Below are 23,779 nucleotides of genomic sequence, written 5' to 3'. Positions count from 1 at the left end.
CTGTGGGTGATGGTAATGACAGCTGAATTGTCTTTGCTCGATGTAGATACTTTCCCAAACACAGTCTGAGCTAGCAACAGTGAAGCGGATGGCAGGGAAGCAGCACAGGAGGAAGATATTTGCACTGAAGATCTAGCCTGGGAGACTGTAGTTCCAGGTCACAATAGGGGTACTGGTGATACTCATCACTGTATTGCTCCCATCTTAATGATTATGGTGGTGACAACTGCTCAGAACACCGATGCTCCTCAGGACCCCTTGTTATAGGCAAGGATTTGTTACACTGGGTAACTCCTGAAAAGATGGACCCAAGAAAGGATTGCAGAGACTGTACACAGCAGAAAGCTGCAGACTGAAGCTGGGAACATCTGGAAGTGGTGAGACAGCACTGCTCAGCCAGACAGCTGGGAGCAGAGACACAGTGTATTTTCACTTATGTGGCAATGGTATACACAATCCCATGTCCATGTGAGTGTTTTCATGGAACTTAACTGTGTAATTTCCTCTCCTCAATGGCAATCCATCTGCCAATTGAGGTTAATTGCCTGAATTCCTACAGGCCCAGCCATCTTCTCTGACAGGGCTACCTCCCTCTCTGACTTTCATACTTCAGTGGACTAAAAATAAGTTCTCTGACTTACCCCCTTTGTGCCACCAGGCAAGCTGTATGTTCTGGGAAAGGCTGGTGAAACATGCTTCTGGGACAGCTTGGGGGGGGGCTGAGGAGAGGAGAACCTCCTTGGGAAGGGCCGGATTGAACAAGTTGAGTTTTTAGGCATGTGCTCAGCAGGTTAAGTCTGAGAGGAATATAGCACATGAAGAAATACTGTTTCAAACAGAGCATTTTAGGTCCTTTCTACACTGTTACTGATGTGGTTTACCTGTCAGTAAATTTAACCCCTCAACAGCAGGGCGTTGAAGAACAACCATTGGATGTGCCAAATGAGTCATTTTCTCCTCCCAGTTGCTGATGCATTCGCTGCCTGAAGGGCTTTATAATGTTTATCTCCCTGTTTATGTCATTTCCAGGTTAAACTTGCACGGGGAGGATGCTGCTGCTGCTGCCAGTCCTCCTTGCAGCTTCATTGTGGTCCCGTAAGGCCTTTTTCCTTTCCTTCATGTGTTCGCAGAACACAGTCCTGGCTCCAAACTCCAGTGATTTCTTCCCCTCACAGCGTTTCTCCATTTCCCTTTCCAGGTGGAGACACACAAGCACAGCCAGTGCAAACCCCAGAGCTGCAGGTGCAGATGAAGGGCAGATCTGCCAGCTTGACGTGCCAAATGAGTGCCAAATACACTGTGCATTGGTACAAGCACCTTCCTGGAGAACCCCCAAAGAGGATCCTGTATATCTGGGGACACAGACCTGTTTTTGACGACAGCATCGACCAGAGGAGATTTAAAATTTGGAATCATCCTACAGAGCCTGTCTGTGCTCTCACGATATATGATTTAAACACTGGGGATTCTGGCACTTACTATTGTGCCTACTTTTTTTCTAAAGACATCACAGCGTTCAGTGTGCAAAGATAAGCCACACAAAAAGGTGCTTTGTATTCTAAACCACAAGCTCTAACCTGTGTGAAAAATGCACATACTTCCTTATGCCATCTCCCTCAAAACTTTTTGCAGCAGGATAAGAAAAGCAATGATTTATCATGACAACTGTCAAATACATGATGTTAACAAACAGTGTAGCATCTGGGCACTCACACATATCTGTAACATCCAGTAACTGGAGCCCCAGCTACTTGGGGGCAAATACATGGAACTTTGCTTTTCAGATGAAGCTTGATGGTACTAACAGCACTCACCTGACTGTGAACATGGCTCATCTGTGGCTGTGAAAAAATGTGAGCTGTGAATTTCTCTTCTCTATTAGAATCCTTGGAGCAAGCATAGAAGCATATCTCCATCCTTCCTGTGCTTCCTCTTGAAGAAAAAGGTAGCAATAAAAATAGGAGAGAATGACAGAATCATGGAACCATAGAATGGTTTGGGTGGAAGGGACCTTAAAGATTACCAAGTTCCAACACCCCTGTCATGGGCCAGGACACCTCCCACTGCTACTACTCAAAGCTCCATGCCAAAAAAATGCAGATATTTCCAAGTCCAATCCTGCTGCTAAAGCAGGATTGCCTAAAGCACATTTCTTGCATGTCCCTCATGCCCCTAATGCTGCAGCCCAGGCTCACTGGTCACCGGGAAGTGCCCTGTGGCACCAGCCCTGCTCATTGAGATGCTCCTCTGTGATGGCTGTCGACTGCAGCCTTTTCAGGGCTCACTTTTGTTTTCTCAGTCTTCCTTTCCAAGAATTGTTTTCATCTCATTTGAGCTTTGAAACCGAAACCTTGCGGCTTTGCATTTCCTCCTGCACTCGAAACTGAAGCTGAGGCAGGTCCCCAGGGTGCAGCTGCCCTGGTGGCTGTGGGCTGGTGGCCTCCAGCTGCTTCAGCGGAGGGCAGCATCAGCACAGGAGCGCCCCAGGCACTTTGGTGTGCTGGGGTTGGGTCACTGAGCTGAAGCAGCAGAAGAAGTTCCCCAAGAGGATGGGGCAACGGCTCCTCTCCGGCTCTCCGATTATCCACATGCTCACCACCCACTGGGGTGACTTCTGGGCTGAAACCTTCCTGGCCTAATACACAGCTGGAGCTGCTTTCCCTCGCAACCTGTCTCAAACGGGACGGGATTGCAGACGAGATGTGTATGCACTGATCAAGACTGGAACAGAAGTTGAAGTTTGAGTGCAAAAGGCATCTTAACAATAAAATTCACTACTTGTAGTTAGATCAAACAATAAAGGGTAACCATTAAAAAGCTTGCAACTTACTTATTATCAAGTTTTATACTAGGCCTAGAACATTAATTATCAATTTTTAAGGATTCTATAATCTTAAATCTTAATGATGAAAATTACTTAACATTAAGTTTGCTAATAAAGACAATAAAGAAGTTAATATCTCTCACTCTTGCCCGGCCACAGCTGAGTGTCCCTGAGTGGGTCTTAATTCTCGAGAATCAGTCTCTCTGGAAGGCGTCCCCACCAGAGGGAGAAGGCCCAGCAACCATCTGGGAAAGTGTACGGGAAGTCCCCCGATCAGAGATGGGACCAGGCTTTTATAGAATAAAGTGGATTTTCTGCTATCATTGAACTATTTAGCCATACCTCCAACACCTCTCATTGGAGAATAAAAGGAAAACACTAGAAGAAATCGCAAAGGCCTTGTTCTCACCAAGCATACTCTTGTTGATCTGTTCATTCTTATTTTATGTCCATTTCAGGCCTAGTTGTGGCTAGGCTGGGCTCTGTGTTCTATCAACACCAGAGAGCCCTCCATTTGCACCTTTCAAGGTTGTTACCAGCTCAGAGCTTGCTAGGCCATTGCCTTTCCCATGGGAATCTTTCCACTTCAGCCCTCGGCCTGCAAAAGCAGTTGAACCATAGAGGGAAACTGAGACAGGCATATTGAGATATGGAGAGTCCTGCTACACAACCCTTTCTCAGTGATTCTGGCTCAAGTTTTCAAGGGCTACAATCCTTGGATTAACCTTGGAAGAACCTCGGTTCTTCTATGTACCTGAGAAGCAGACAGGACTACAACCTTCTATACCATTTGTAGCAATTTGCCAGCCTGAAGCAGGTTTTCTGCAAATGCACCCTGTCTGGTTTTGCACAGAAGATCCATCTCAGAAGACTGCTCAAGAAAGGCACCTCCTCCTCCCACATAACACTGTCTCTATCTGGGGTCCCTTTCACTTTCCTCTGTGTCTCAACGGCAGCAGAGTGTGACAAGCAAACATGCTGCTTCTGGCAGTGCTTGTGGCCACAGCCGCTTGGTCTTGTAAGTCCTTCTTTATTTTCTTACCCTTCCTCACAGGCACCCATGGCTGCGCTAACAGGCATCTTCCCAAATCCCTGGATTCCAGCTAATAACAGCATTTCTCCTTTTTTTATTTTTCCCCCTAGATGGATTTGCACAAGATATTCCTGTGCAGACCCCTATATCCATCACCAAGTTGAAAAGAAGTGCACGGATGAATTGCGAAATTCAAGCATTAGGGACAAATTTTGATGGTGCTGTCATACACTGGTATCAACAGAAGGAGGGTAAAGCTCCAGAGAGATTACTGTTCTTTGCAGCAGGGAAACCTTCAGTTGAAAGTGGCTTTCAAACCAACAGGTACATGGTTGAAAAAGTTTCTGGCCAGAACCGGTGTGTTTTTACAATAAAAGATGTAATTCCAGATGACGCTGCTACCTACTACTGTGCCTACTGGAATCCTCACTGTAATAGAAACTCAAAGATCACCAAGGCAAAAAAACCCCACTCCCTTAACATCTGCACCACAAAGCTGTAACTTGTGCCACTCCCCCCTGCCTTTCCATTCCATCTGATATGAGCTGCTGAAAGGTCAAACCTTTTTCTGCTACCCAAAGAGAGCAACTAACTCTGCACAGCTGTCCTTTTCAAAGTCTGGGTCATCATCAGCACTCTGGTCTTCAGACACACTAGTATTTTAAGGGCAAAGGAAGACTTCACAAGAATTATCACATCGGTACTGGAAACTAACCTGCTCCTTTGGTGCTTCTTACACAGCCATGGCAGAAACCTGGTGGTCCTTGAAGGGAGCAAACATTGCATTGATTTTTTAGTCCAGCTATTCTTCTCCCTCCTAAGGAAAGAAAAGGCAGTAAAAGAAAGACAACGTGCTGAAGGAAGCACCTAGGTGGTGGGAATGATATGCTTGTCACTGCCTAGCACTTCCAAGAAAAAGTTCCCCACTACAGTCTCTTTGTCTTCATGTAAGCAACTGTAAGTCCCTAGAAATATTGATGGTAAGGTACTGCAAAATCCCACATAGACCAATTTAAAGCAGAGATTTACAGTCTCTTATCTACCACAGCTGATGATGTGGTGCTTATAAACATCCTCTTCCTTAATTTCATTTTGCAGTGAGTTAGTATATGGCCCTGGGCACAGCACAGCAAGCATTTCAAAGAGCTTGAGAGGAATAATTTTTCATGTGCCTTTAGCCTAGTATGTGCCTGCTCATCAGCTTTTCTTCTCTTGATGAAGGGTGAAATTCAGTGCCTGAAACGCTGGCCCATCACATGGAATGAGCTATGGGATTTTAGAAGGAAAATCAGAAAACTACTAAGCACAAGTAGCCTCAGGTCACAAAAGTCTTAAAGTGAAGCTTAAGCAGGCAAGTGCTCACTGATTTCACTGAACCCTGTTGGTTCTGTGCTAGCCAGTGGTGTGGCACACAGCTCTCAGTCAGGAGTTGGTACTGTCGCATGCTGCCTTTATTCATAGGATCTCATGGCAGTTTTCCAAAGAGCATTTTTTTTAGTACAGTGAATCACCCTTATTTTTTTGTTGTTTTCTCCTTCTGTGTACCGTGGCTTGCAGCATCCATCACTACTGCACTTGCAGTACTGCAGCCAATGTTGCTGTTTGGATCAGGGACCCTTCCCTTGTGATCCTGCCACGGTGTCAGAAAGCTTCCTGAAGCAGATCTCATTCTTGTTGCAGCATGTTGCATCACTTTATCGTAGTAAAATTTATGTGGACCATTAAGAGCTCTGTCTTCAGTGGTTTCACCACCTCTAGCACACTCCACATGTTTCACAATGGACCAGCACTTCCCAAGCTTCATAACAGCCATCTGTGTTCACAGAGCAAAGTGCCATGCAGGGGAGGGTGTCCCTGTTCCCTTCCCACTTGCTCCCCCCATCCAACTCCACTGCTCCCTGCAGGAGCTCGGGGGACATGTTCCTCTGGCTTGATACAGTGTCACCAGCTGCCACCAAAAGGAGTTATCTCCTCTCACACACCACTGTACAACAGATCTGGTTTCCTTCTCATTTGAGTCTCAACAGCAGCAGAGCATGACAAGCAAACATGCTGCTTCTGGCAGCAAATGTGGCAACAGCCACTTGGTCTTGTAAGTCCTTCCTTATTTTCATACTTTTCCTCACAGGCATCCATGGCTGTGCTAACAGGCATCTTCCCAAATACCTGGATTCCAGCTGATGACAACATTTCTCCTTTCCCCCTCCCCCCATCCCCCCCACCGATGGAATTGCACAAAAAGTTCCCTTGCAGATCCCTCTGTCCACCACTAAGTCAAAAGGAAGTGTACGCCTGTTATGTCACTTTAAAGGCGTCTCTGGATTTTCTGACAGCACCATCATTCACTGGTATCAACAGAAGGCAAATAAAGCTCCAGAGAGGATGCCCTATTTTTCAAGAACAGAAACAGTAGATGAGGGCACCCAGGCTGAAAAATTTTCTAACCAGAAACTGTATATTCTTACAATAAAGAATGTCATTCCAGAGGACACTGCTACCTACTATTGTGCCTACTGGCATATTCACTGTGGAAGGAATTCAGAGATCACCTAGACAAACACTCCCTCAGCCATAAACCACTTGAAAGATCCCAACTCACATTGCCTGGTGTAGATGAGCAGCCTGGCCTCATGCAGGCTCTGGAGAAGCAGGACGTGCTTGGTGTTGACTAACACCTTGGAAGTATCAGCTGCCAAAAGCAAGATTTCAAAAGAGCAAGTACAAAATGCAAAGGCTATGGTAAAGGTCCAATATCTAATCCATCCTCCTCATTCCATCTTCTCTTTCTTCTCACTCAAGCACTCAGTGAACTGGTTGCAAGGATTTATTTAATGGAACGGGGCACTTTTCAGTTTTGTTGTTCCTGGAAATGGGTCGGCACATTGTATTCGAGCTCTTAGACAACTTTAGCCCAACAAAGAAAACTAAAATAGAGAGCTTTAAGCTGAAGGTTTGTAAAATTTTAAGCAAAGGAAAAGTTTTATTTTCACTTAAAAGTTAGCAGGTGTCAGAGAAAGAATATTTTCTATTAATTCCTCCTGAGATCTGGAGGTAGGCATTTCTGTTCTTTTTGTTTGTTTGTTTAAGCTGTATCAGTCCAGTTCCTCATCTTCTTGCTTATCACTGTCTTTGTTTCCCTGGTGTTCATCATAGTAGTGAAGCATCAGAATCACCCAGAAAGCTGGACACGGAGTTATTGAAGCTACTACCAGAGAAAAGAGCTTTTCATATTTAAAAACAACTTCTCATATTTATGTCTCTTATTCAACGCTTCCCTCCTAGCTACTGCCTCAAAAAGCACATGCTGATCCTCACTGCCTGAGGAATTAATCCACAGAGGTTTTTCTCTACCATCAAAGCCTCTCCTTAATATTTTGCTTTAGTGTGGCACCCTCATAGTCCCCTCCCTTGGTTCACTAAAGTGTAACTCATTAAAGAATATTAGTCTGGTGACACAACAGATTCAAATATGCATTAGGTCTCCAAATGGCTACAGGTCTGTTTTGTCCTCCACATATCTGCAAGCCCAGTTTGTCCAGGGAAGTTAGACAAGCTGTCTGCAATATGCAGTGTTTCACTTTTTTTATTTTAATGAGACCTCCCAGTTACTCACTTTTGTGACCATAATCTAACAGTCCCAGCAACTGCAGGTGAAGTGCTGATGACCTCTTTCCCCATGTGTTGGACATGGCAGGAAAAGCACGGGTGGGCACTGTCCTCTGTCTACATCACTCCTGCCATCACTTTGCGGTTGCAATTATGTTTCTGCCCAGGAGCCTTCAGAGGAGACAACTGCTTTTCTTAAACCTGCTTAAAGTGAAAAACCTTCACTCTCAGTCTAGTTCCTCCCTCCAGCCACAAAAGTCTATTTCTTAATGTTGTTTTGCTGTCACACAGGATCCCAGAAGAACTCAGACTGTTTCTTTTAAGTGGCAAACTATGCACGGAGGCTGTTTGATCCACGGTGACCTCTCTGATGTTATCTTGGGCTGTTTTGTAAGAAACCCATGTGCAAAGGAGCAGCCTCCTCCCACCAGCTGGTATATGAAAAGCTGCCAGTGAGCTACTACTGCAGAGCCTGGAGTGATTCCTGGAGATGAGCATATACCACATACAGGAGGGCAGAAAACACAACCTGCAGCACATGGACATCTTTGCAATGCTTCTGGTGCTGGTTCTGCCTCTTTTCCCTCTGCTGAATTGGATTAAGACAACTAAAAAGTTACTCCATACAATTAATACTTGATGTCACTTAACAGCAGGTGAGAGGGGGTGTACTCTTTTGGAAGGAGCAGGATCGTGACTTGCAGGTGTGTGGTTTTTAACATGCACAACTCTGTGTACCTATCTGTGTACCTAAAATTAAAGAGAAACCTTCACCTAATTCTTAGGCACTAAGCAGAGGGGTTAGCTTAAAAATTTGCCATGCTTTAGGAAAGAGATTTGGTCCAAAGAGCATTAGATGTCAGCTGAACAGCAAGGTGCAAGTCTGAAATTCCTGACATCCTCCCAGAAGCCAAGGGCCAGGCCTTCAGCCTCAGCCTCCTGGGGCTGACTGGGAGAAAAAATGGATTTTCTTCAGCAATGCCACAGCAAGAGAGCACGCTGGAATATTGCAAAGCCATATCACACAGTGTGAAGCATCTGGATCAAATATTTTGGCACAGGAACCAAGCTAATTGTCTCTAGTAAGTACCATTATTATTTATCTGATTTCCACAGAGTAATGACTCTGATCAGGTTCTCTGATAATTAAGAATGAGAGATAGTAGGAAAATTAAAATTCTGCCTAATAAATAATGTTTTAGCTATGAACAGTGTGTGGTGCCCCAGTTGGGTGGGTTGATGGGCGATAAATGCATTGACCTTGTGAAGAGAGCGATCGCCTCTAGAACAATTACTAAATACTTACTTCAAACAGGGGAATGAGAAAAGGAGAAGAGGTAAAAAATTAAATATTGGGATGGATTAAATCCTGTTCTGAGAAAGAAAAGTGAACTGCTTGAAAGTTTACACTCAGACAGTAAGTGAGAAATGCAGAACGTTTCTTATTGAGAGAGGTGGCTCAGCCTAAGTCGTTTGGGAAGGAAAATTGTCTGGAATGTAATCAATTTCTAGTTCCTGGCCCTGTGGAAAAGAACTGGATTACTTTTGCATTTATATTATTCTTAATTCTGGTGAAGCTATACAATCAATAGGATGAATGTTATTTTCAGTATAAAGCATAAAGCAATGCCTGTAGCATGTTGCTCAGAAAATGCATGATATCACCAAGGTGTCTATAATTAAAAGCAGAGGCGAGTTCCAGAGAAATTAAAAAGTGTCATCCATGCCACTGACCAGAAATGTTCACTGCTGCAATTTGCTTTTGAACTGTGCCTGTTTAGAGGCAGCTGCTTTTGCCAAAAAGACAACAGCGTAACCACTTACCAAAGGCATGAACTTAGTTATGGGTGTCAGTAAATTTTGTTTACAATAAGGATTTTACATTTAAAATATGGGCTTCAAAATATGAGTTTGATGAAACTTTAATTAAGGTACTTTCACACAATAAGAAATTTGCAAGACAGAACATTAAGGGGAAAAAATGGCTTACCTGCATATTTAAATCAACAAATAACTAGTAAACTTGCTTAATTTCCTTTGGGAATCATCATGTAACCACATTTCTTTTTAGAACAGCCAAAAGAGGTTACTTCAGATAAAATGTAGCAGACCAGAGGCAACAGATTATTGTTCAAGAAATCCCAGAGCTGAAGGATTAGAACATAGTTATAGTATTTCTAAAAATAGGCCTTCAGTCAATGTTTAAAATTCAGCTATTAAGCTGAACCAGGTTTATCACCAGCCTCTACATCAGAGGCACTTTTACTGTTGCCTATGCAAGGAAAGTACGGGGTAGTAGATATTGCTAGGCATTGTCAGACTGTGGGATGACGATGCTAAAATATTTGGAAGTGGAACTAAGCTTATTGTTTCAAGTAAGTGCAAAATATAAAACTTAACTACTTCTGAAATGCTTTTAATTGCAGTTAGATACTGGCTACATGAAGTGCTCTGCTATTTTAGCTCCTGCTGGTTTTAACCCTATTGAATGCTTCATAGGATTTTCCTCTTAAGCAGTGTTTCCATATGGAGAAAGCAACAAAATTATGCTGTTTATGTATGAAATGGGGGACATACAACATCTATTGCAGCACAGATGCAAGATATTTTTGTCTTCAAACATGCATATTCAACCTTTGTGCTATTCCTAATTAGTTGTAAAACAAAAGTGTCAAACCTTTGGGTTACTCAGGTACTTTGAAAAGCAAAACCTTTTCCTTTAGGGCTATGTCTGACTATATCAAATGAAAGGAGTTATCAGAGGCACATCCAGAACTCTATAAAGATGCACATAGTAGAAAGGCTACTCTCTCTTCAACTTATCAGTTATTGCTATTATTAAAAAAAAATGCCAAACTCAAAATGTTCTTACATACTTATTAAAATTATTTTGCTTCAAGTATACTTCAGGTGTTTTGATACTTGCCTGTGATTTGGCTCAACTAAGCACCTGAAGTGGATACAGCTTGCCTAATTTGGACCATCTGAAAATGGTGTATCTGGTTAGTGGAAGGTACAACTCAAATCCATGCAGAGTTTTGCTCCATCTTACTGACAACAAAAATATTGCTTGCGGGTCTTGTGCTCCTCAGATCTCAGCATAATGTTCACCAAATATAGGTCAGATTTGGTACAGTATATAAGGAGCAAATTACTTGGACAATATCTCATCAAATAGATCTTCCGCTGGTGCTGCCTCTGTCCAGAATCAGATATAGAGCCAAGGTGCTTCAGTTAACAACATGTATGTCCAGTTAAAAACATGCATGCCCTCAAAATCCTCCACATATTTTTTTTTTTTCTCCCTCCCCCTCACCTCCCACTTTTAGCAGCTGCTCATTTTTTTACCTATCTAGGGTCTATAATTGATTATACAGCAAATCTGATTTCCTTTAAAGAATACTATTTACCCATATAAACATAACAGAGCTGCATAGTTTTTGCAAAGACTTTATTCACGATGATTCATATCACAAGGTGTTTGGCTCTGGAACAAAACTCATTGTATCAGGTAAGTTGCACGTTCTTTTCCATACAATAAGCTATAGGAGCTTGGGTTCATCATATAGGTAAGTGTCACAGAAAGCAGGCACTCAGCCCATTTAGAGCCTCAGTCAGTACCATCCTTGTGCAGGATTCCCTTCCCCAGCTTGTCATTCCTGCATTAACTCTTGTATTTGTAATGTTCCGGATCGCAAACATTTCTGAAAAGAAGCTATTTTGAGCCACTTTTGATCACATTCCTCCTTGGAAATGTGGTGGAAACTGGTCTCTAGTAGGTCCCAGAGCCCTCACACTTTCCTCCATCTGTACTGAAGGAGTAAGCACAGAATCAAGCAGCTGGGAATTAAGCATTAAGAAAACCTTTTCCCAATACAGATACCAAGACCAATATGCAACAGCGATTTCTAAAATCCTTTTTTAATTAGGCTAGTGAAAGTGAAATAACTTGTGCCTAATTATTTTTGTCATGTACACAGCACTCTGGCAGTAGAAACAAACTAGTATCTCCAAATGCTCTTCCTTTTGCTTAATAATACATATAATGAAGAAGCAATCCAGTTTTTGCCTTTCCGGCAGAGTAATTAGTTTTAATGGAAAGTGGAGGAAAAGAATTCTGTTTTTCCCATTAGATATGCTCTAAGTGCCATAAACCTGAAGTAAATAACTATACAACACAAGGCAGAGGTACTGTTTCTATCAAATATTTTAAGTGTGGTTTAATACATAAGCTTCTATAAGCACACCAAGCAAAGATTGCATTTAATGATTTATGTCAGAAAGACTAAGTAAAACATAACTAGAATCCAACAGAAATATGTGTGTCAGCATGAGCATGTTGTTTTTAGTGGCAATCCTTACCTTGCTACTCAGGTAGTTGCCATGCTTTTCACACCTACAGTTTAAAATAAATTATTTTAAATAATTTAAGTCTTTTTACTTCTATAGCATTTTGTCTTGATGTGGGCCACGGCTTATGACCAATTAATAGAATAAAAGGGCTCTATTTACCTCTTGCTTAATATCAGGCATTTCATTATAGCTTGTCTTTTCAGAGGTGACTATCCACCATTAGCTTGGTAAGTTACTCTCAATGAAAAGAAATTCAGAAAATTAGACCTTGGAATAAGTGGCAGGAATTCAATTGAATCATCAGGGTCTGAGTTTGAGCAGAATCTTTTCCCAGATCTGTACTTAAAGAGTCACATATATAAAGAGCCAAATTCCTGTCAACTTGTAATGAATTTTCTTTTGTTCTTGTCATTCTCTTTTAATTAGTCCTGATCAAAAGAAAGTGACTCGAGACTTACAATAATGCAGGTAACAGAAGGGCTGGGATTTGAGAGACGGGCTTAGCATTTGCATTTGGTGGAATAGATGACTTTTTAGAAGCCTACAGCAGAATGGGAATTAATCCAACATAAACTGGCAATACAGGATTCTTCTGTAGCTATCTTTCCAGGGAATTTGGGTACTCATAAAGTTGCAACAGGGAAGCTGAGATTGAACCAGCCCCTCCAAATCCAGGTTTTTTCCCTTCCACACAGAAGCAGAGTGACTTGTTCAGCCAGCACGAGGCTGGTTTCCCTCTGCCATCTCTTTTGCTGCAGCTGGGTGTCCCTGGCAACTCACAAGCATATTGCTAACTTGTTTTTAAGTGATTAAAAAAATACTTATATTTCTAGGAAAATGTTCTAGTTAAATTTCCTAGCAGAAATTATGGAAGTAATGTTTGATTTATTTAAATGTTATCTCCTAAATGTTACTAAAGTATCTACCTTGTTTTCACCAAATGCATGGAAGTTCAGTAATTCAAAAAGCTCCAATTACTTTTGGTAATTATTACAAAACATACTTTGCATAAAGACAGATTATTATTACATTTTATTTATACATAGCCTGACATTGGATTAAACTAATTTTCTACCCTTTTAAATCAAAATGGTGAAGATTACTGTATGCACTAGTTTGCATTATGATTTCTTTTAACAGGGAAAAACATAAAGCCCTGAACCAAAACCCATTATACTTGAAAATCTAAACAAGTGTTAGGCAGAAGGATGGAGCTAGAAGACATAAATGAGGGAAGATGTGACTACTCAAAATCTGTGGAGTGAATGCCTCTTACCATGATTAATACTAATAGGCATAATTGCTAATCGCTTTAATAAAAACATCAAGGATACCAAGAATCTGTATCTGATTCTTTCAAGGCAATGTTCATGAGCAAGTTTCAGTGTGGACATCCCCCTGTTCCATAATGGCCTCTGTTATTGGAAGTGGTGATGGCACCAAGCCTGTCAGAGCTCACAGAGCATCTGGATAACCCTTAGTCATATGGTTTAATTATAGGTAGTCCTGGTAGGAGCAGGGTGTTGGACTCAGTGATCCTTTTAAGAGTCCCTTCCAACTTGAGATACTCCATGATTCTATGATCCTAAAGCCACAGCCCAAAAAGACCAGCTTGAATTGGTGCATTTCTATTAAGAAAATGGGGCTATGCTGAAGCACAAAAGAAGGTTTTTAAAACATCGAGAACAGGAGGATTTTGCAAAGCACTTGTACACAGTGACTAGAAGAAAAAGTCTTTGGAACAGGCACAAAGCTTATTGTTTCTGGTGAGTTTTTTAATATTTAAGAAAATATTACTTTTTCTGACAATCCAAAATCAAGGAGAGGGAATGTGATATGTCAGTTAGTAAAGTTTATAATACAGATTAAAATACAGACTTAAAAGTATGATGTAGAAAAATTACGTGGAATTCACAGTAGCAGAACTTAGCAGAACTTTAGAACCCAAATGCTGGTATAAGAGAGGACAGGGTAAAATATAGAACTTGAAATAAATTGCTGAAATATAACTTCTTTTGGATACCTGGGGCTATAACAGGTCACTCCCTTGTGCAAGGCTTACTATCCAGAGCAGCAGGGCTGGGGTAACTCCAAAAGCTGCTGCAGATCGTCCCTTGGCCTCAGAGCAGGGGGAACAGAGGTGCTTTACAGGAAAACATTGTGCCAACAGATCTCCTAAATATGGCTGAAGAACTATATTTCTCTGTTTGGTTAAGGGGAAGGTCGTTCCAAACACATTTCTCCTAACAGAGCTGATGTATCCCAGCCAAGAGGAACTGAGCTCTTGGACACACTGCAGCACTGGTTAGGTGCAGGCAGACAAACAATCAGAGGATTAAAAGGTGGGGGGGAATCCTGGACCTTTGGAAATGTTGCCATTGGTTTCAGTGTCTGCAGAATTTCATGTGAGGCTTGCATGGTTTTCCCTGGGGAGAAGCCTCTCCACTAGGTTTAAGAGGAGTCATGGTTGTGCACAACTACCTTTCATTAACTCCGTTAAACGGTGGTCTAGACTGTATGTATTTTTAAATCATGTGCTCAAAAACACTCACCACTCCAGAAAAATAAAATATTTTTCCTAGAAAAAAACCACTAGAGGAAATATAGTAGCTCAATAAATGCCCTGGACAACAGTTTTAGTTCGCTTTGTTGTAGTGTTTTGGTTTTTTTAAACAAGTGATGGCAAAGATTAGCTTGAAGTGGAGTTTACAGTATGTATCTCTAAGGACTCTTCGGGAATAGCAGCATTAGCTGATATTGAATTCAAACTTTCTACATTCATGTAGCCAAATGAATAGACGCTTATTTTTCATATGGTGGTTGTTAAATCTGGTGGTCCTTGTCCAGCCAAAATGTCCCAAGCAGTTACTGTAAGGGAATTTTATCAGTCTGGGGGTCGATGAGATATTTGGTTCTGATATGAAACTTAGAATCTCTGTTAAGTGCTTTCAAATACTTTATATTATATTTTATTTTAAATATATATTTTCTAATAGGGAGGCTATGGAGTGCAGATTTACAGCAACTTAAGGTATTTGGGGAGGCTCACAGTGGGGCTGGACTACACTATGTTATTATCAATGATAATACCTGAAGTTACTGGCAAGCAGGACAAGAACGTTGTTTATTTGTGCTGAGAGCTTGTAGCTCCCACTGCCTTTAAGGGGAACTCACAAGCTTTTACTACCAGACAAAATTACTCCATTTTGTGGCATCATTCTAGTAATGAGAATTAAAACTTGAACTTAAGAACACATTGACCTTATTTATAAAATCTTATTTATAGATAATTATAAAGAAACGGTAGGGAGGTTTCATGAAAAAACTTTTGCCAGTTAATCTATACAAATGTGTATTTTGAACCCAAATTCATTAACAGCTCATTATTAGCTTAACTCCAGAATGTTATTTACTCGATCTTTTGCAGGCTTACTGCCTTATTAAAAGAGATAAAAGACAGATTTTAGCTGAAGAAATATCAGTACATGTTTAAATATTATTTTTTAAAGACCTACATACCTCTTAAAACCTGCCTTAGAAAACTGTTTAACAAAGTAAACAGCAGTTTTTTTCTAAATTTTAACTAAAAGACAATGGAGTGAAAATCCATTACTTAAAAATTCTCCAAAAAGGATCAGATCATTTGCCCAGAAAAGCCAGCGTAAACTATCTTGTTGACTTCATTGACTTAGATATCAGTCAGAAGATACATCAAAAATCTACAGCAAATTCTACAAGTTTTCATCCTTTGTTTTCCATAAACATGCCTACAGTTATGGAGATACTTTTTTTCCCCCACGTGCAAACATATACCTACATGTACATGTGCAAAACTTAATTTGTTCAGTTCTCCACTGTCATGCATTTACCTGTGCGTGTACATCAGGGTCTCTCATGCATCTGCACAATTGCAATATGTTTCCTCAGTATTGTGATACAATTCAGATGTTTCATTAAGCATCTAGGGTCTTTTTTATGGCAAATGGAAAGACACTGGGAATTCCAAAAGTGGAAATTATTTCGTCTTAATAGAAGCCTTTAAAAATGGGCAGGATGAACTAGCAGCTGAAAGCATCTCTCTCTGCTTCTCTATTTAGATTTGATAATCCAAGAGAATAACATCAAACTAGACAATTAAATTTTAGCCTATTGAAATCATTCAGGGTAACTTAAGAAACTTTGCAAATCTAAAATAAGTATCTTAAATAGTCATGAGGCTTTGCAGAGTGCAGTGTCACTGGGAGAGGAGCTACATTGTGGTCTTCTGAATAGATACAACTCTGGAACAAATAAATAATTTTAGAAATTAGTTTAATCTTGCATCCCTGGGAGGACTGATGCATAAAGAAGATAAAATAACCCTTGAAGTAATGTTAGAGAATAATCAAATTGTTAGCAATTTTATTTCTGATACGACAGAACTCTGTCCACTTTAGCATTTCAATGACACCTCTCCAAAATTAAGAGTATTCATAATATAAGGGTTATCTTTTTGAAGGCAGACAGCTTTATGCTTTGGTCATCTTTGCTTTTAAACACCAAGTATGAAATATCCCAAAGATTCACTAAGTTGTGGTACAGGGATTCAATGTAGAAGATTAATCTAGAATAGCCAGATCGTTTAAAGAAAGACAGAAGCTTCTGACAAAAATACATGCTTATATTAACACGCTTTCTCACTAAGCATCAAAACTGCATCACTCAGCCAGACCACACTTTAAACCCTAGCTGCTAAAACTCAGTGGCAGACTTTTACATAGGAATTTAAAGAGAAAGAGTGGTGTCAGGAGATGAACACCTAAAATCTCTCTGCTGCCTTAAAAAACCCTCTTAATCTGTACCACAAACATAAATTTTGTAACCTGTATTTCAGGCATCTTGCAGCTAAGCATAGAGAAAAATGATTGCCCATCAGCCTTGCCTATGCATGCAGTGCAGAAATTCATGTTTAACTGAAACAGACTCTTGAAGTTACTACCCACTTTTATAATATCATAATGTCTTCTCTGAGTGGAATAAGTCTGGATGATTTAGACTCCTCCTAATTACATAAGGTTTAATCCAGAGAGGGAAATTAAATTGAGATTACCTACATTTAGCTTGTGGAAACAGCTCACTTTTAATTTCAAATATATTCACATATGTTCATACTGAGCATGTTTCACAAATCACATTACCTATGACAACCCTAGTATGGATAGACATGCTATTTGGATAAAGAAATATTTTATAGGTATAGCATATTCCTCTGCTTTAGTTTAGTTGTTTTGTTTCCTTTTCAGATGTGTTAATTCAAACATTTAAACAAATCTAGAATCAAAGGAAGAGCACTGCCAACCTTTGGGGTCAAAAGCATTTTGTGATTCCATCTTCCTGTCTTCATCAAGATCTTCACTTGGAAAACACATTAAAAGTCTTCCAAAAAAACGGCAACAATAAATTTTTGTGTCCTTTAAAAAAAAAAACAACCCACAAACCTACACACAACACCAAAAAAACCCCACCAAAACCATTTTTATCAGCTTTAAAAAAATTAGATATAGCAGATGTATGTTAATTAGCTGTGGAGACTTATGCTAGGGACATAAAACTGTAAAGATTTGAAGGGTAGGTGGTGAACCTTTAACATTCTGTAGACAAAATTTTCATGCAGCTGTTTTTGCATAAACATTATAAGGCAACATTAAATTCCTCTTATCAGATAAATGGCACAGTATCAAAGCTTAGATCAAACATTCTTCAGGCATCGAAAGACTCTCTACTGTCTAAACAAAAATTAGTTTAGAATACTGAAACTGAATCTTGTCTTCTGATTTTGAGCTTGATTTTCTGTACCATATTCATAAAAGCTTCTATTAATTTTGGTTCTCTATAAAATAACACATTTAAAAATAAGGTTAAAAGTAATATTTTCTACTCCCAGTTATCCTAAGTAGTATTGTAAGTGTTTTTGACTGAAAATTAAAACTTGTCATTTGGGTCTATTGAAATAATATTTAATATAAAGTGCATTTGAATACCAGGTTTGTCCAGCTCAGCCAAAAAATTGCTTTTACTTCAAAAGGATGGAAATAGCTGTAATTCATCTGTCCTCTTACCTAAAATTCCTTTCATACATGAGACATTTCTATTTCCATCCTAAGTATTTCATAACAAATGAGAGAACTAAAACATTTGTTAACATGACCTTTAGGTTGTTCCTCTTCAGAATTTGTATTTTGTGACTGCATATTTATTAGCTGTACACTATTGATCTTACAACTCTCTATTTTGTTCATTTTTTTTCCTTCAATAACCAATCCAGACAAAGGAAGCTCTGAACCAGCACACACTGAAATCCTGCAGACGGAACATCAAAATCAGTTAACATACCTTTGCCTTATTGAGAAATTCTACCCAGAAGTTATTCGGCTGACATGGACTGATGGAGAAAAAGAGATAACAGACAATGTAGTCAAAGGAGGCGTTTGGAAGTCTGCAGAAGAGGATGAATACTCAATTGGTAGCTGGTTAACTGTACCAGCAGAAAACAAAGACAAGAACTACTACTGCAAATATCAGCATGAAAGCAAAGAGGCATCACTGCCAACACAAGGTATTAAAACTCCACGCATTATTCCAGATATCACTTTTTCTTTGCAACAAAATTACAGTAACTATGCTTTCTATTTCTGTACCTAAAACCATCTGCTCCTCAGCACAACAATAGTTAAATACACATGCAGAGAAACTAACAAACTTTCCCCTGGAAAAATAACCAAGCCTGTGCTATGCTCCCCAAGTGAATATCCCTTTGTAAAAGAAAAACAGCAGCTCTTGGATCTCTGGGGTAAACTAGCAAAGCTCCAAAAGGCCTGCACTGAGCCCTCTAGATTACTTTCCAGTCTACAGAGGTTTCTGAGAAGAGTATTACCTCTCTGTTACCCATGGCTTCCAGGTGTAAGTCCCTCTGACACCCCCTGACAATAGTCACAGCTATATATATATATAAAAAAAAGAGTTAAAAATGAGGTTGTTTGGGATGTATAGCAAAATTTAAACATCTTACTTACTCATAAGCCCAGCAATAGTGAGGTAATAGCCATGTATAAAAATAAGCTCTCATTTAATTGTAGGATAGATTATACAAAGCAAAATCTGATAGACAATGCAATTTTAAAGGAAAAAAGTAACCTGTAATCAATGCAAATCGCTTAAACCATAGTAATATCTTTAAAAAAATCTGCCTATATTGGTTTTTATTATTTTATATTTTATAATATTTTCATAGTACCTGCTTCTGTTAAACTTATTATCTATTAATGTTACTCCAGTGAGTGAGAGCATGGCCATAAGTAACAACTATATTTCAAGGCTCAGAACTGACAAAAATAGACTTTAGATGGAGGATGTATTTAGGGTTGTAGAACAGACATCTTCAAGCCCATGTATCAATGTATACAAACACCATAATCGTGAACAAACGCAAATTTGCTGGGTCAAGCACAAAAAGGGTTTGTTTTAGAGAACAAACTACCAAAATAGCAAATTCCCAACAGAGGAAATGTAGATCATCCTCTCCTCAGGATTAGTATTTAGCAACTATTTATTAACAGACTAATTTAGGTCCCTCCTGATGTAAATTATTCTGCAAGTTGTGAGGGCAGACTCCAGCTACTTTAGTGACGAGATCAAATGGTCAAATTGACTTCAGTTCCAAATAAATGAGACTCTGCCAAGGAACAGCCTGATGGACACATTGCTGAAAGGGCAAAGGCAAACCTCCCATTTAGAGCAATAAACACCCAGATACAGATCTTTCTTTTTGTTGCTTAATACTAACTTCCTGTTTTGCTGTTGCTGTACTGCCCCTTTTCCTCCCTGTTTCTCAATTAATGTTTTTTTAAGAAAAGTCTAATTGGAGCATTTAAACTCTCTTTCCACTAGATGATAGAAAGAAAACTCCTAAGGAAGAGAACTGCAGCAACAGCACATATCCTGGTTTTATTAGAGGTAATTAAAACATATTGAAATGTGGGAAAGTGATGCATGTCACACATGAGCTAGCATTTTTACATAGGATCAGGACATAATGAAAATTATCTCCATAAATAGCATACATCATATCTGGGGGCTGCAACTTCAAAACACTTCAGTAGTACTCTGAATTAACTGCCATTGAGGATTATAAGAAGGGACTCTACTGCCTTTATTAGGTTGCTTAATTAGGAGCTTTATGAGGGTGGTACAGATGCTGTTTGGGCTACTAGATTATTAGCCTGCATTAAGTGCCAGTTTTTAGAATACCTGAAGTAGTTAAATGCCCAAAGCTTCAGCTGATGCTCCATCAGCCTAGCAATTGTCCAGTATTTTGGGCAAAGAAATTGTGTTTTAGCTTTAATAGGGATTCAGGCAAAATCACGAGCACTTCTTTTCAAAAAATCCAACACAGAAGGATTCAAGCAAACACAGTGCTACCAGTAATCAGTGCTGGAAGCACAAGAACTATTCTTGGGGAATAAAAGCCCAGCAGCACTGGGAGGCAGCCAACTGGTAAGAAACCTGCTTGGTCTAGAACTTATTAGCAGTGCAAACCTGATGAAAGGACCCTCATACTTTGTTTATACACTGCTCACAATAATCAATGTAATTGCAGCAGTAAACAGACTACTCAGTCCCAGTTCTACCTGTGTTTTAGAAGGTCGTACAATATTTACACTAAACAAGACTTCTGTTTGTTACAGATCACTTAATGCCCAGGACAGCATATTTAGTGTACATCATCCTTCTTCTGAAGAGCTCCATGTACTATCTCATCGTACTCTTCTTCATCTACAGAATGTGGGCTTCAACCAAAAAACAAGAAAACAAAGCATAAATACTGGTTCAGGAAAGGCTTACAAAACAGTCTTCAATTTGCTCTTCTATATGCTTGTCCATATACACTCCTCTGCTTTCACTGTTAGATGTAACAACAAAACAAAAAAAATCCCAAAATAATTTTCTGGCATTAGTGTACAGGGCTTGTTTTGCTTTACTGCAACTGTTTTTATATCATCCTGGATTTCTGAGCATTCAGCTGAGGTGAGCAATAGGAGTAAGGTTACTTTGCTTGGATTTTAAAACCAAAGTTCATCTTGCAAAATGAGGAAGGTACTCAGGTTAAAAGTTGTTATGCATGCAGAATTCTTGAGGTGTAATGGGGCTTTTGACATATAGTGCATACAGATGCACTTTGTTATGGTGCTTAAAGCTTTATTAGGAGCATTCCTGTGCTGTAAATTCACAGGTATTTGTTATTTTTACTTTCAGTGATTTATTACCACACTCATGTATCCATCAAATCATGATTAAATATTCCAAACTGATGTGTGCTGCAAGAGTCAAACATAATTTTTAAAAGCTAACAATATTTTTTTAATTAAGAAGTTAGATGAACATAAAGGCAATTCTAAGGCACACACATATAGAAATTAAAGAAATCCACGAGGCCCCACACCAGCACTGTGACAGAAACTGACAACTTGCACATTGATATTTTTTAAGAAAGTAAACAACTGTAATGATCACAAACATCATCTTGTTTAGAGTTACCTTGTTAAGTCGAGCAAAGCCTTAAATCTGAAGATTTGCTAGAGAAAGGTTTTTCACAACAGAGGAAAAATTCTCTGATGGTGGACTTTAACTCTTTATCTCCAAGTTCCACAAATCAGTTCCTTTCAAATTTCTGTGGAAAAATCAGAAGTAGATAGATATATTGGGGCAAAGCATTTGCTCAGCTTGGGGCAAAACCCTGCAATAAGTTTGGAGTTAAGTGTCTACAGCATCTACACTCACTGTATTTGTAATGATGTGGAGGGCAATAAAAGCCTTCCTACAGGTGCATTTGGGAGGTCTGTGTTTGTCCTCCAACATTTCCACAGCATGTACCACGATGCCTAGAAAATCTGATTAATTTCTTTGTGCATATAAACACCTTAGGAAATCAAAGATCGTTGAAACCACTGATTTTCTGCTTTTTAATGTATTAAACAGGAACATTTCTACACAGAACAATAAAAGCAAGCTTGTTACATCTTTTCTGTTGATAGGGCTAAGCCAAACCAAGGCAAAATGCAGCGCAGTTATAACTGAAATGCCTTGTAGGACTCATGCTGTCTCAAGGGAAGGAGAACAAGTCAGGCTTAGTTCTAACAACTACAGCTATTTTACTAATGGCATATCTTGCAAGTTATTTTGTAATCTGCATACTGAAACCAATGCAACAAATTCCTGCCTTCAATGTCATGTTACTCTCCAATGCGAAGAAAGACATGTCTAGTCTTTAGTCAAACTCTCTTTGAGAAACAGTTGCTATCTCATGCTATTATTTGTTACGGCTTGGTTCCAATCAAAGTGAAATAAAATATCTACTAAAGTATTTCTGGAATGCAATTACTGTAGATTTCAGTAGCATCATCGGTATTACTGTCCCAGTCTCCCCTATCTTTATCCCTGCTAGAGAAACGTTTGATTGCGTTGATGAACCAAGACCTCTCTTACTAAAATGGTCCCCAAATCCTGTTCTCATGTCTCATACATGAAACTGAAAGATGCTGCTTATGGAGTGCAGGAGAAGATAGAAAACACAGCCTTTTAAGCTTTTTGCACAAAAGCCCCTGCCTACATTCAACTCTAAGCCATGCTGAACGTAGTTATCACCTCAGTTTCTGGGGTTTCTCAAATGCACAGTTGTAGGTTTTACTTCTCCAACAGCTCACATATCCCTGAAGTTTATTTATACAGACCTACACTGTTCAAACTACGTTTTTAATTTCTATTTATTTTGCCCAAACAAGAGAGCAAGTGGATTTTTAAGGCTTCTTGGTGCTTGGGCATTTGTTTGCAAGAAGTTTTGGTTATTTAGTGGAAAAACCCTGTAAACTGAACCAGTCACAACTGGTTCAGAGGAGGTGGGCTGTGATGAGAATGGGTGATAAGCTGAGGACAGTTAGACCACAGCCGTCCTGTCTTTTACCACAGTATACTTCTAAACCATTTCCTTTTAATGGAAACAAACTGATAAAAACCACATGCTTAAGTTACATGTCAATAACACAGTGAAACTCACCGTTTGCTGCGCAAGTTGGTCTAAATGCAGGCTTGTGATATGTACGTGTAGGGGCTAATGCTACCACAGAAACATGGGTGCTGCAGGATGTCTGCAGGACTTGCAGTCTTATTAATCATGACTGCACACAAGAGCTAGATGTAAACTAGGCAGTGTAGACCTCTGTTGTCAGGACTTTAATGCTTGAAAGACATGTCTTCTCAAGTACATATTTCAACACAACTATTCTTCACTGATTTCAAGCTCTTACAAGTATGAGGATGACAGCTGCTCTACTCCCGTTACAGAGTTGAAGAATAAATGTAATAGTATAAAAATGTTTACTGGCAATCTGGTGCTTCCAAGGAAAATATAACAGAATGGAATCAACTTTTGCCATGAAAGCACAAAGAAGGAATCAGTGCAAATTAATTTATTTGTGGAAAGGGATCTGCAATGCATTCTTCATCTTGGTAGAATAGTTGTGTGTCCTATACTATCCAACAATTTTACATGCTTGAGATTATTGCCTCCTCAGCTATCAAAATAACCTACAACAGGTGATATGGGAAACTACCTGTGGATTCCTCTCACATGTAGTTCAAATAAGAAACATCTGCAGAAGGACTACAGCAGTCTGTCAAAACCTAACTTCTGTTGCTAGTAGGTACCAACACTAATAAACTTTAAGAGAGATTCAAATAATGAACTATTCAGTTTGAGGTTTGAAAACTGCTGGGGCAGACAGCACCAGCAGACCCTTAGAAAGTGCTGAGGAAATGAAAAAAATCTCAGAGGAGTAATCTGAGAATTCGATTCTCTGCACTTATAGATAATGACAGCAAAATAGACCAAACAACAATTAACAATAAATAATTGACAAGTTTTTCCTCAT

At 39.5% G+C, this 23,779-nt stretch overlaps 1 protein-coding gene across 1 annotated transcript; it reads left to right on the top strand.

The window, feature by feature from the left end:
* The first annotated feature begins 5,888 nt into the window (after positions 1-5,888).
* Positions 5,889-22,284, top strand: LOC127380990 (immunoglobulin kappa light chain-like). The gene is made up of 6 exons (XM_051610714.1): positions 5,889-5,949; positions 6,082-6,377; positions 10,923-10,974; positions 18,121-18,411; positions 19,743-19,808; positions 20,540-22,284. Exons 1-6 carry the CDS (start codon positions 5,907-5,909, stop codon positions 20,671-20,673), a joined length of 882 nt encoding a protein of 293 aa, XP_051466674.1. The 5' UTR covers positions 5,889-5,906; the 3' UTR covers positions 20,674-22,284.
* The last annotated feature ends 1,495 nt before the right edge of the window (positions 22,285-23,779 follow it).

This window comes from Apus apus, chromosome 2, assembly GCF_020740795.1.
Source record: "Apus apus isolate bApuApu2 chromosome 2, bApuApu2.pri.cur, whole genome shotgun sequence".
NCBI lineage: Eukaryota > Metazoa > Chordata > Aves > Apodiformes > Apodidae > Apus > Apus apus.
Note: the sequence above shows the minus strand (reverse complement) of the source record. Positions and strands in the feature narration are given on the sequence as shown.

Bases quoted from the DNA above. Each gene is read 5' to 3' on its own strand.
- LOC127380990 (XM_051610714.1), top strand. From the start codon at position 5,907: ATGCTGCTTCTGGCAGCAAATGTGGCAACAGCCACTTGGTCTT. The intron at 6,378-10,922 runs ATTCACTGTGGA...GACTTTATTCAC, and splicing joins ACTATTGTGCCTACTGGCAT to GATGATTCATATCACAAGGT. The intron at 19,809-20,539 runs GTAATTAAAACA...TGTTTGTTACAG, and splicing joins ATATCCTGGTTTTATTAGAG to ATCACTTAATGCCCAGGACA.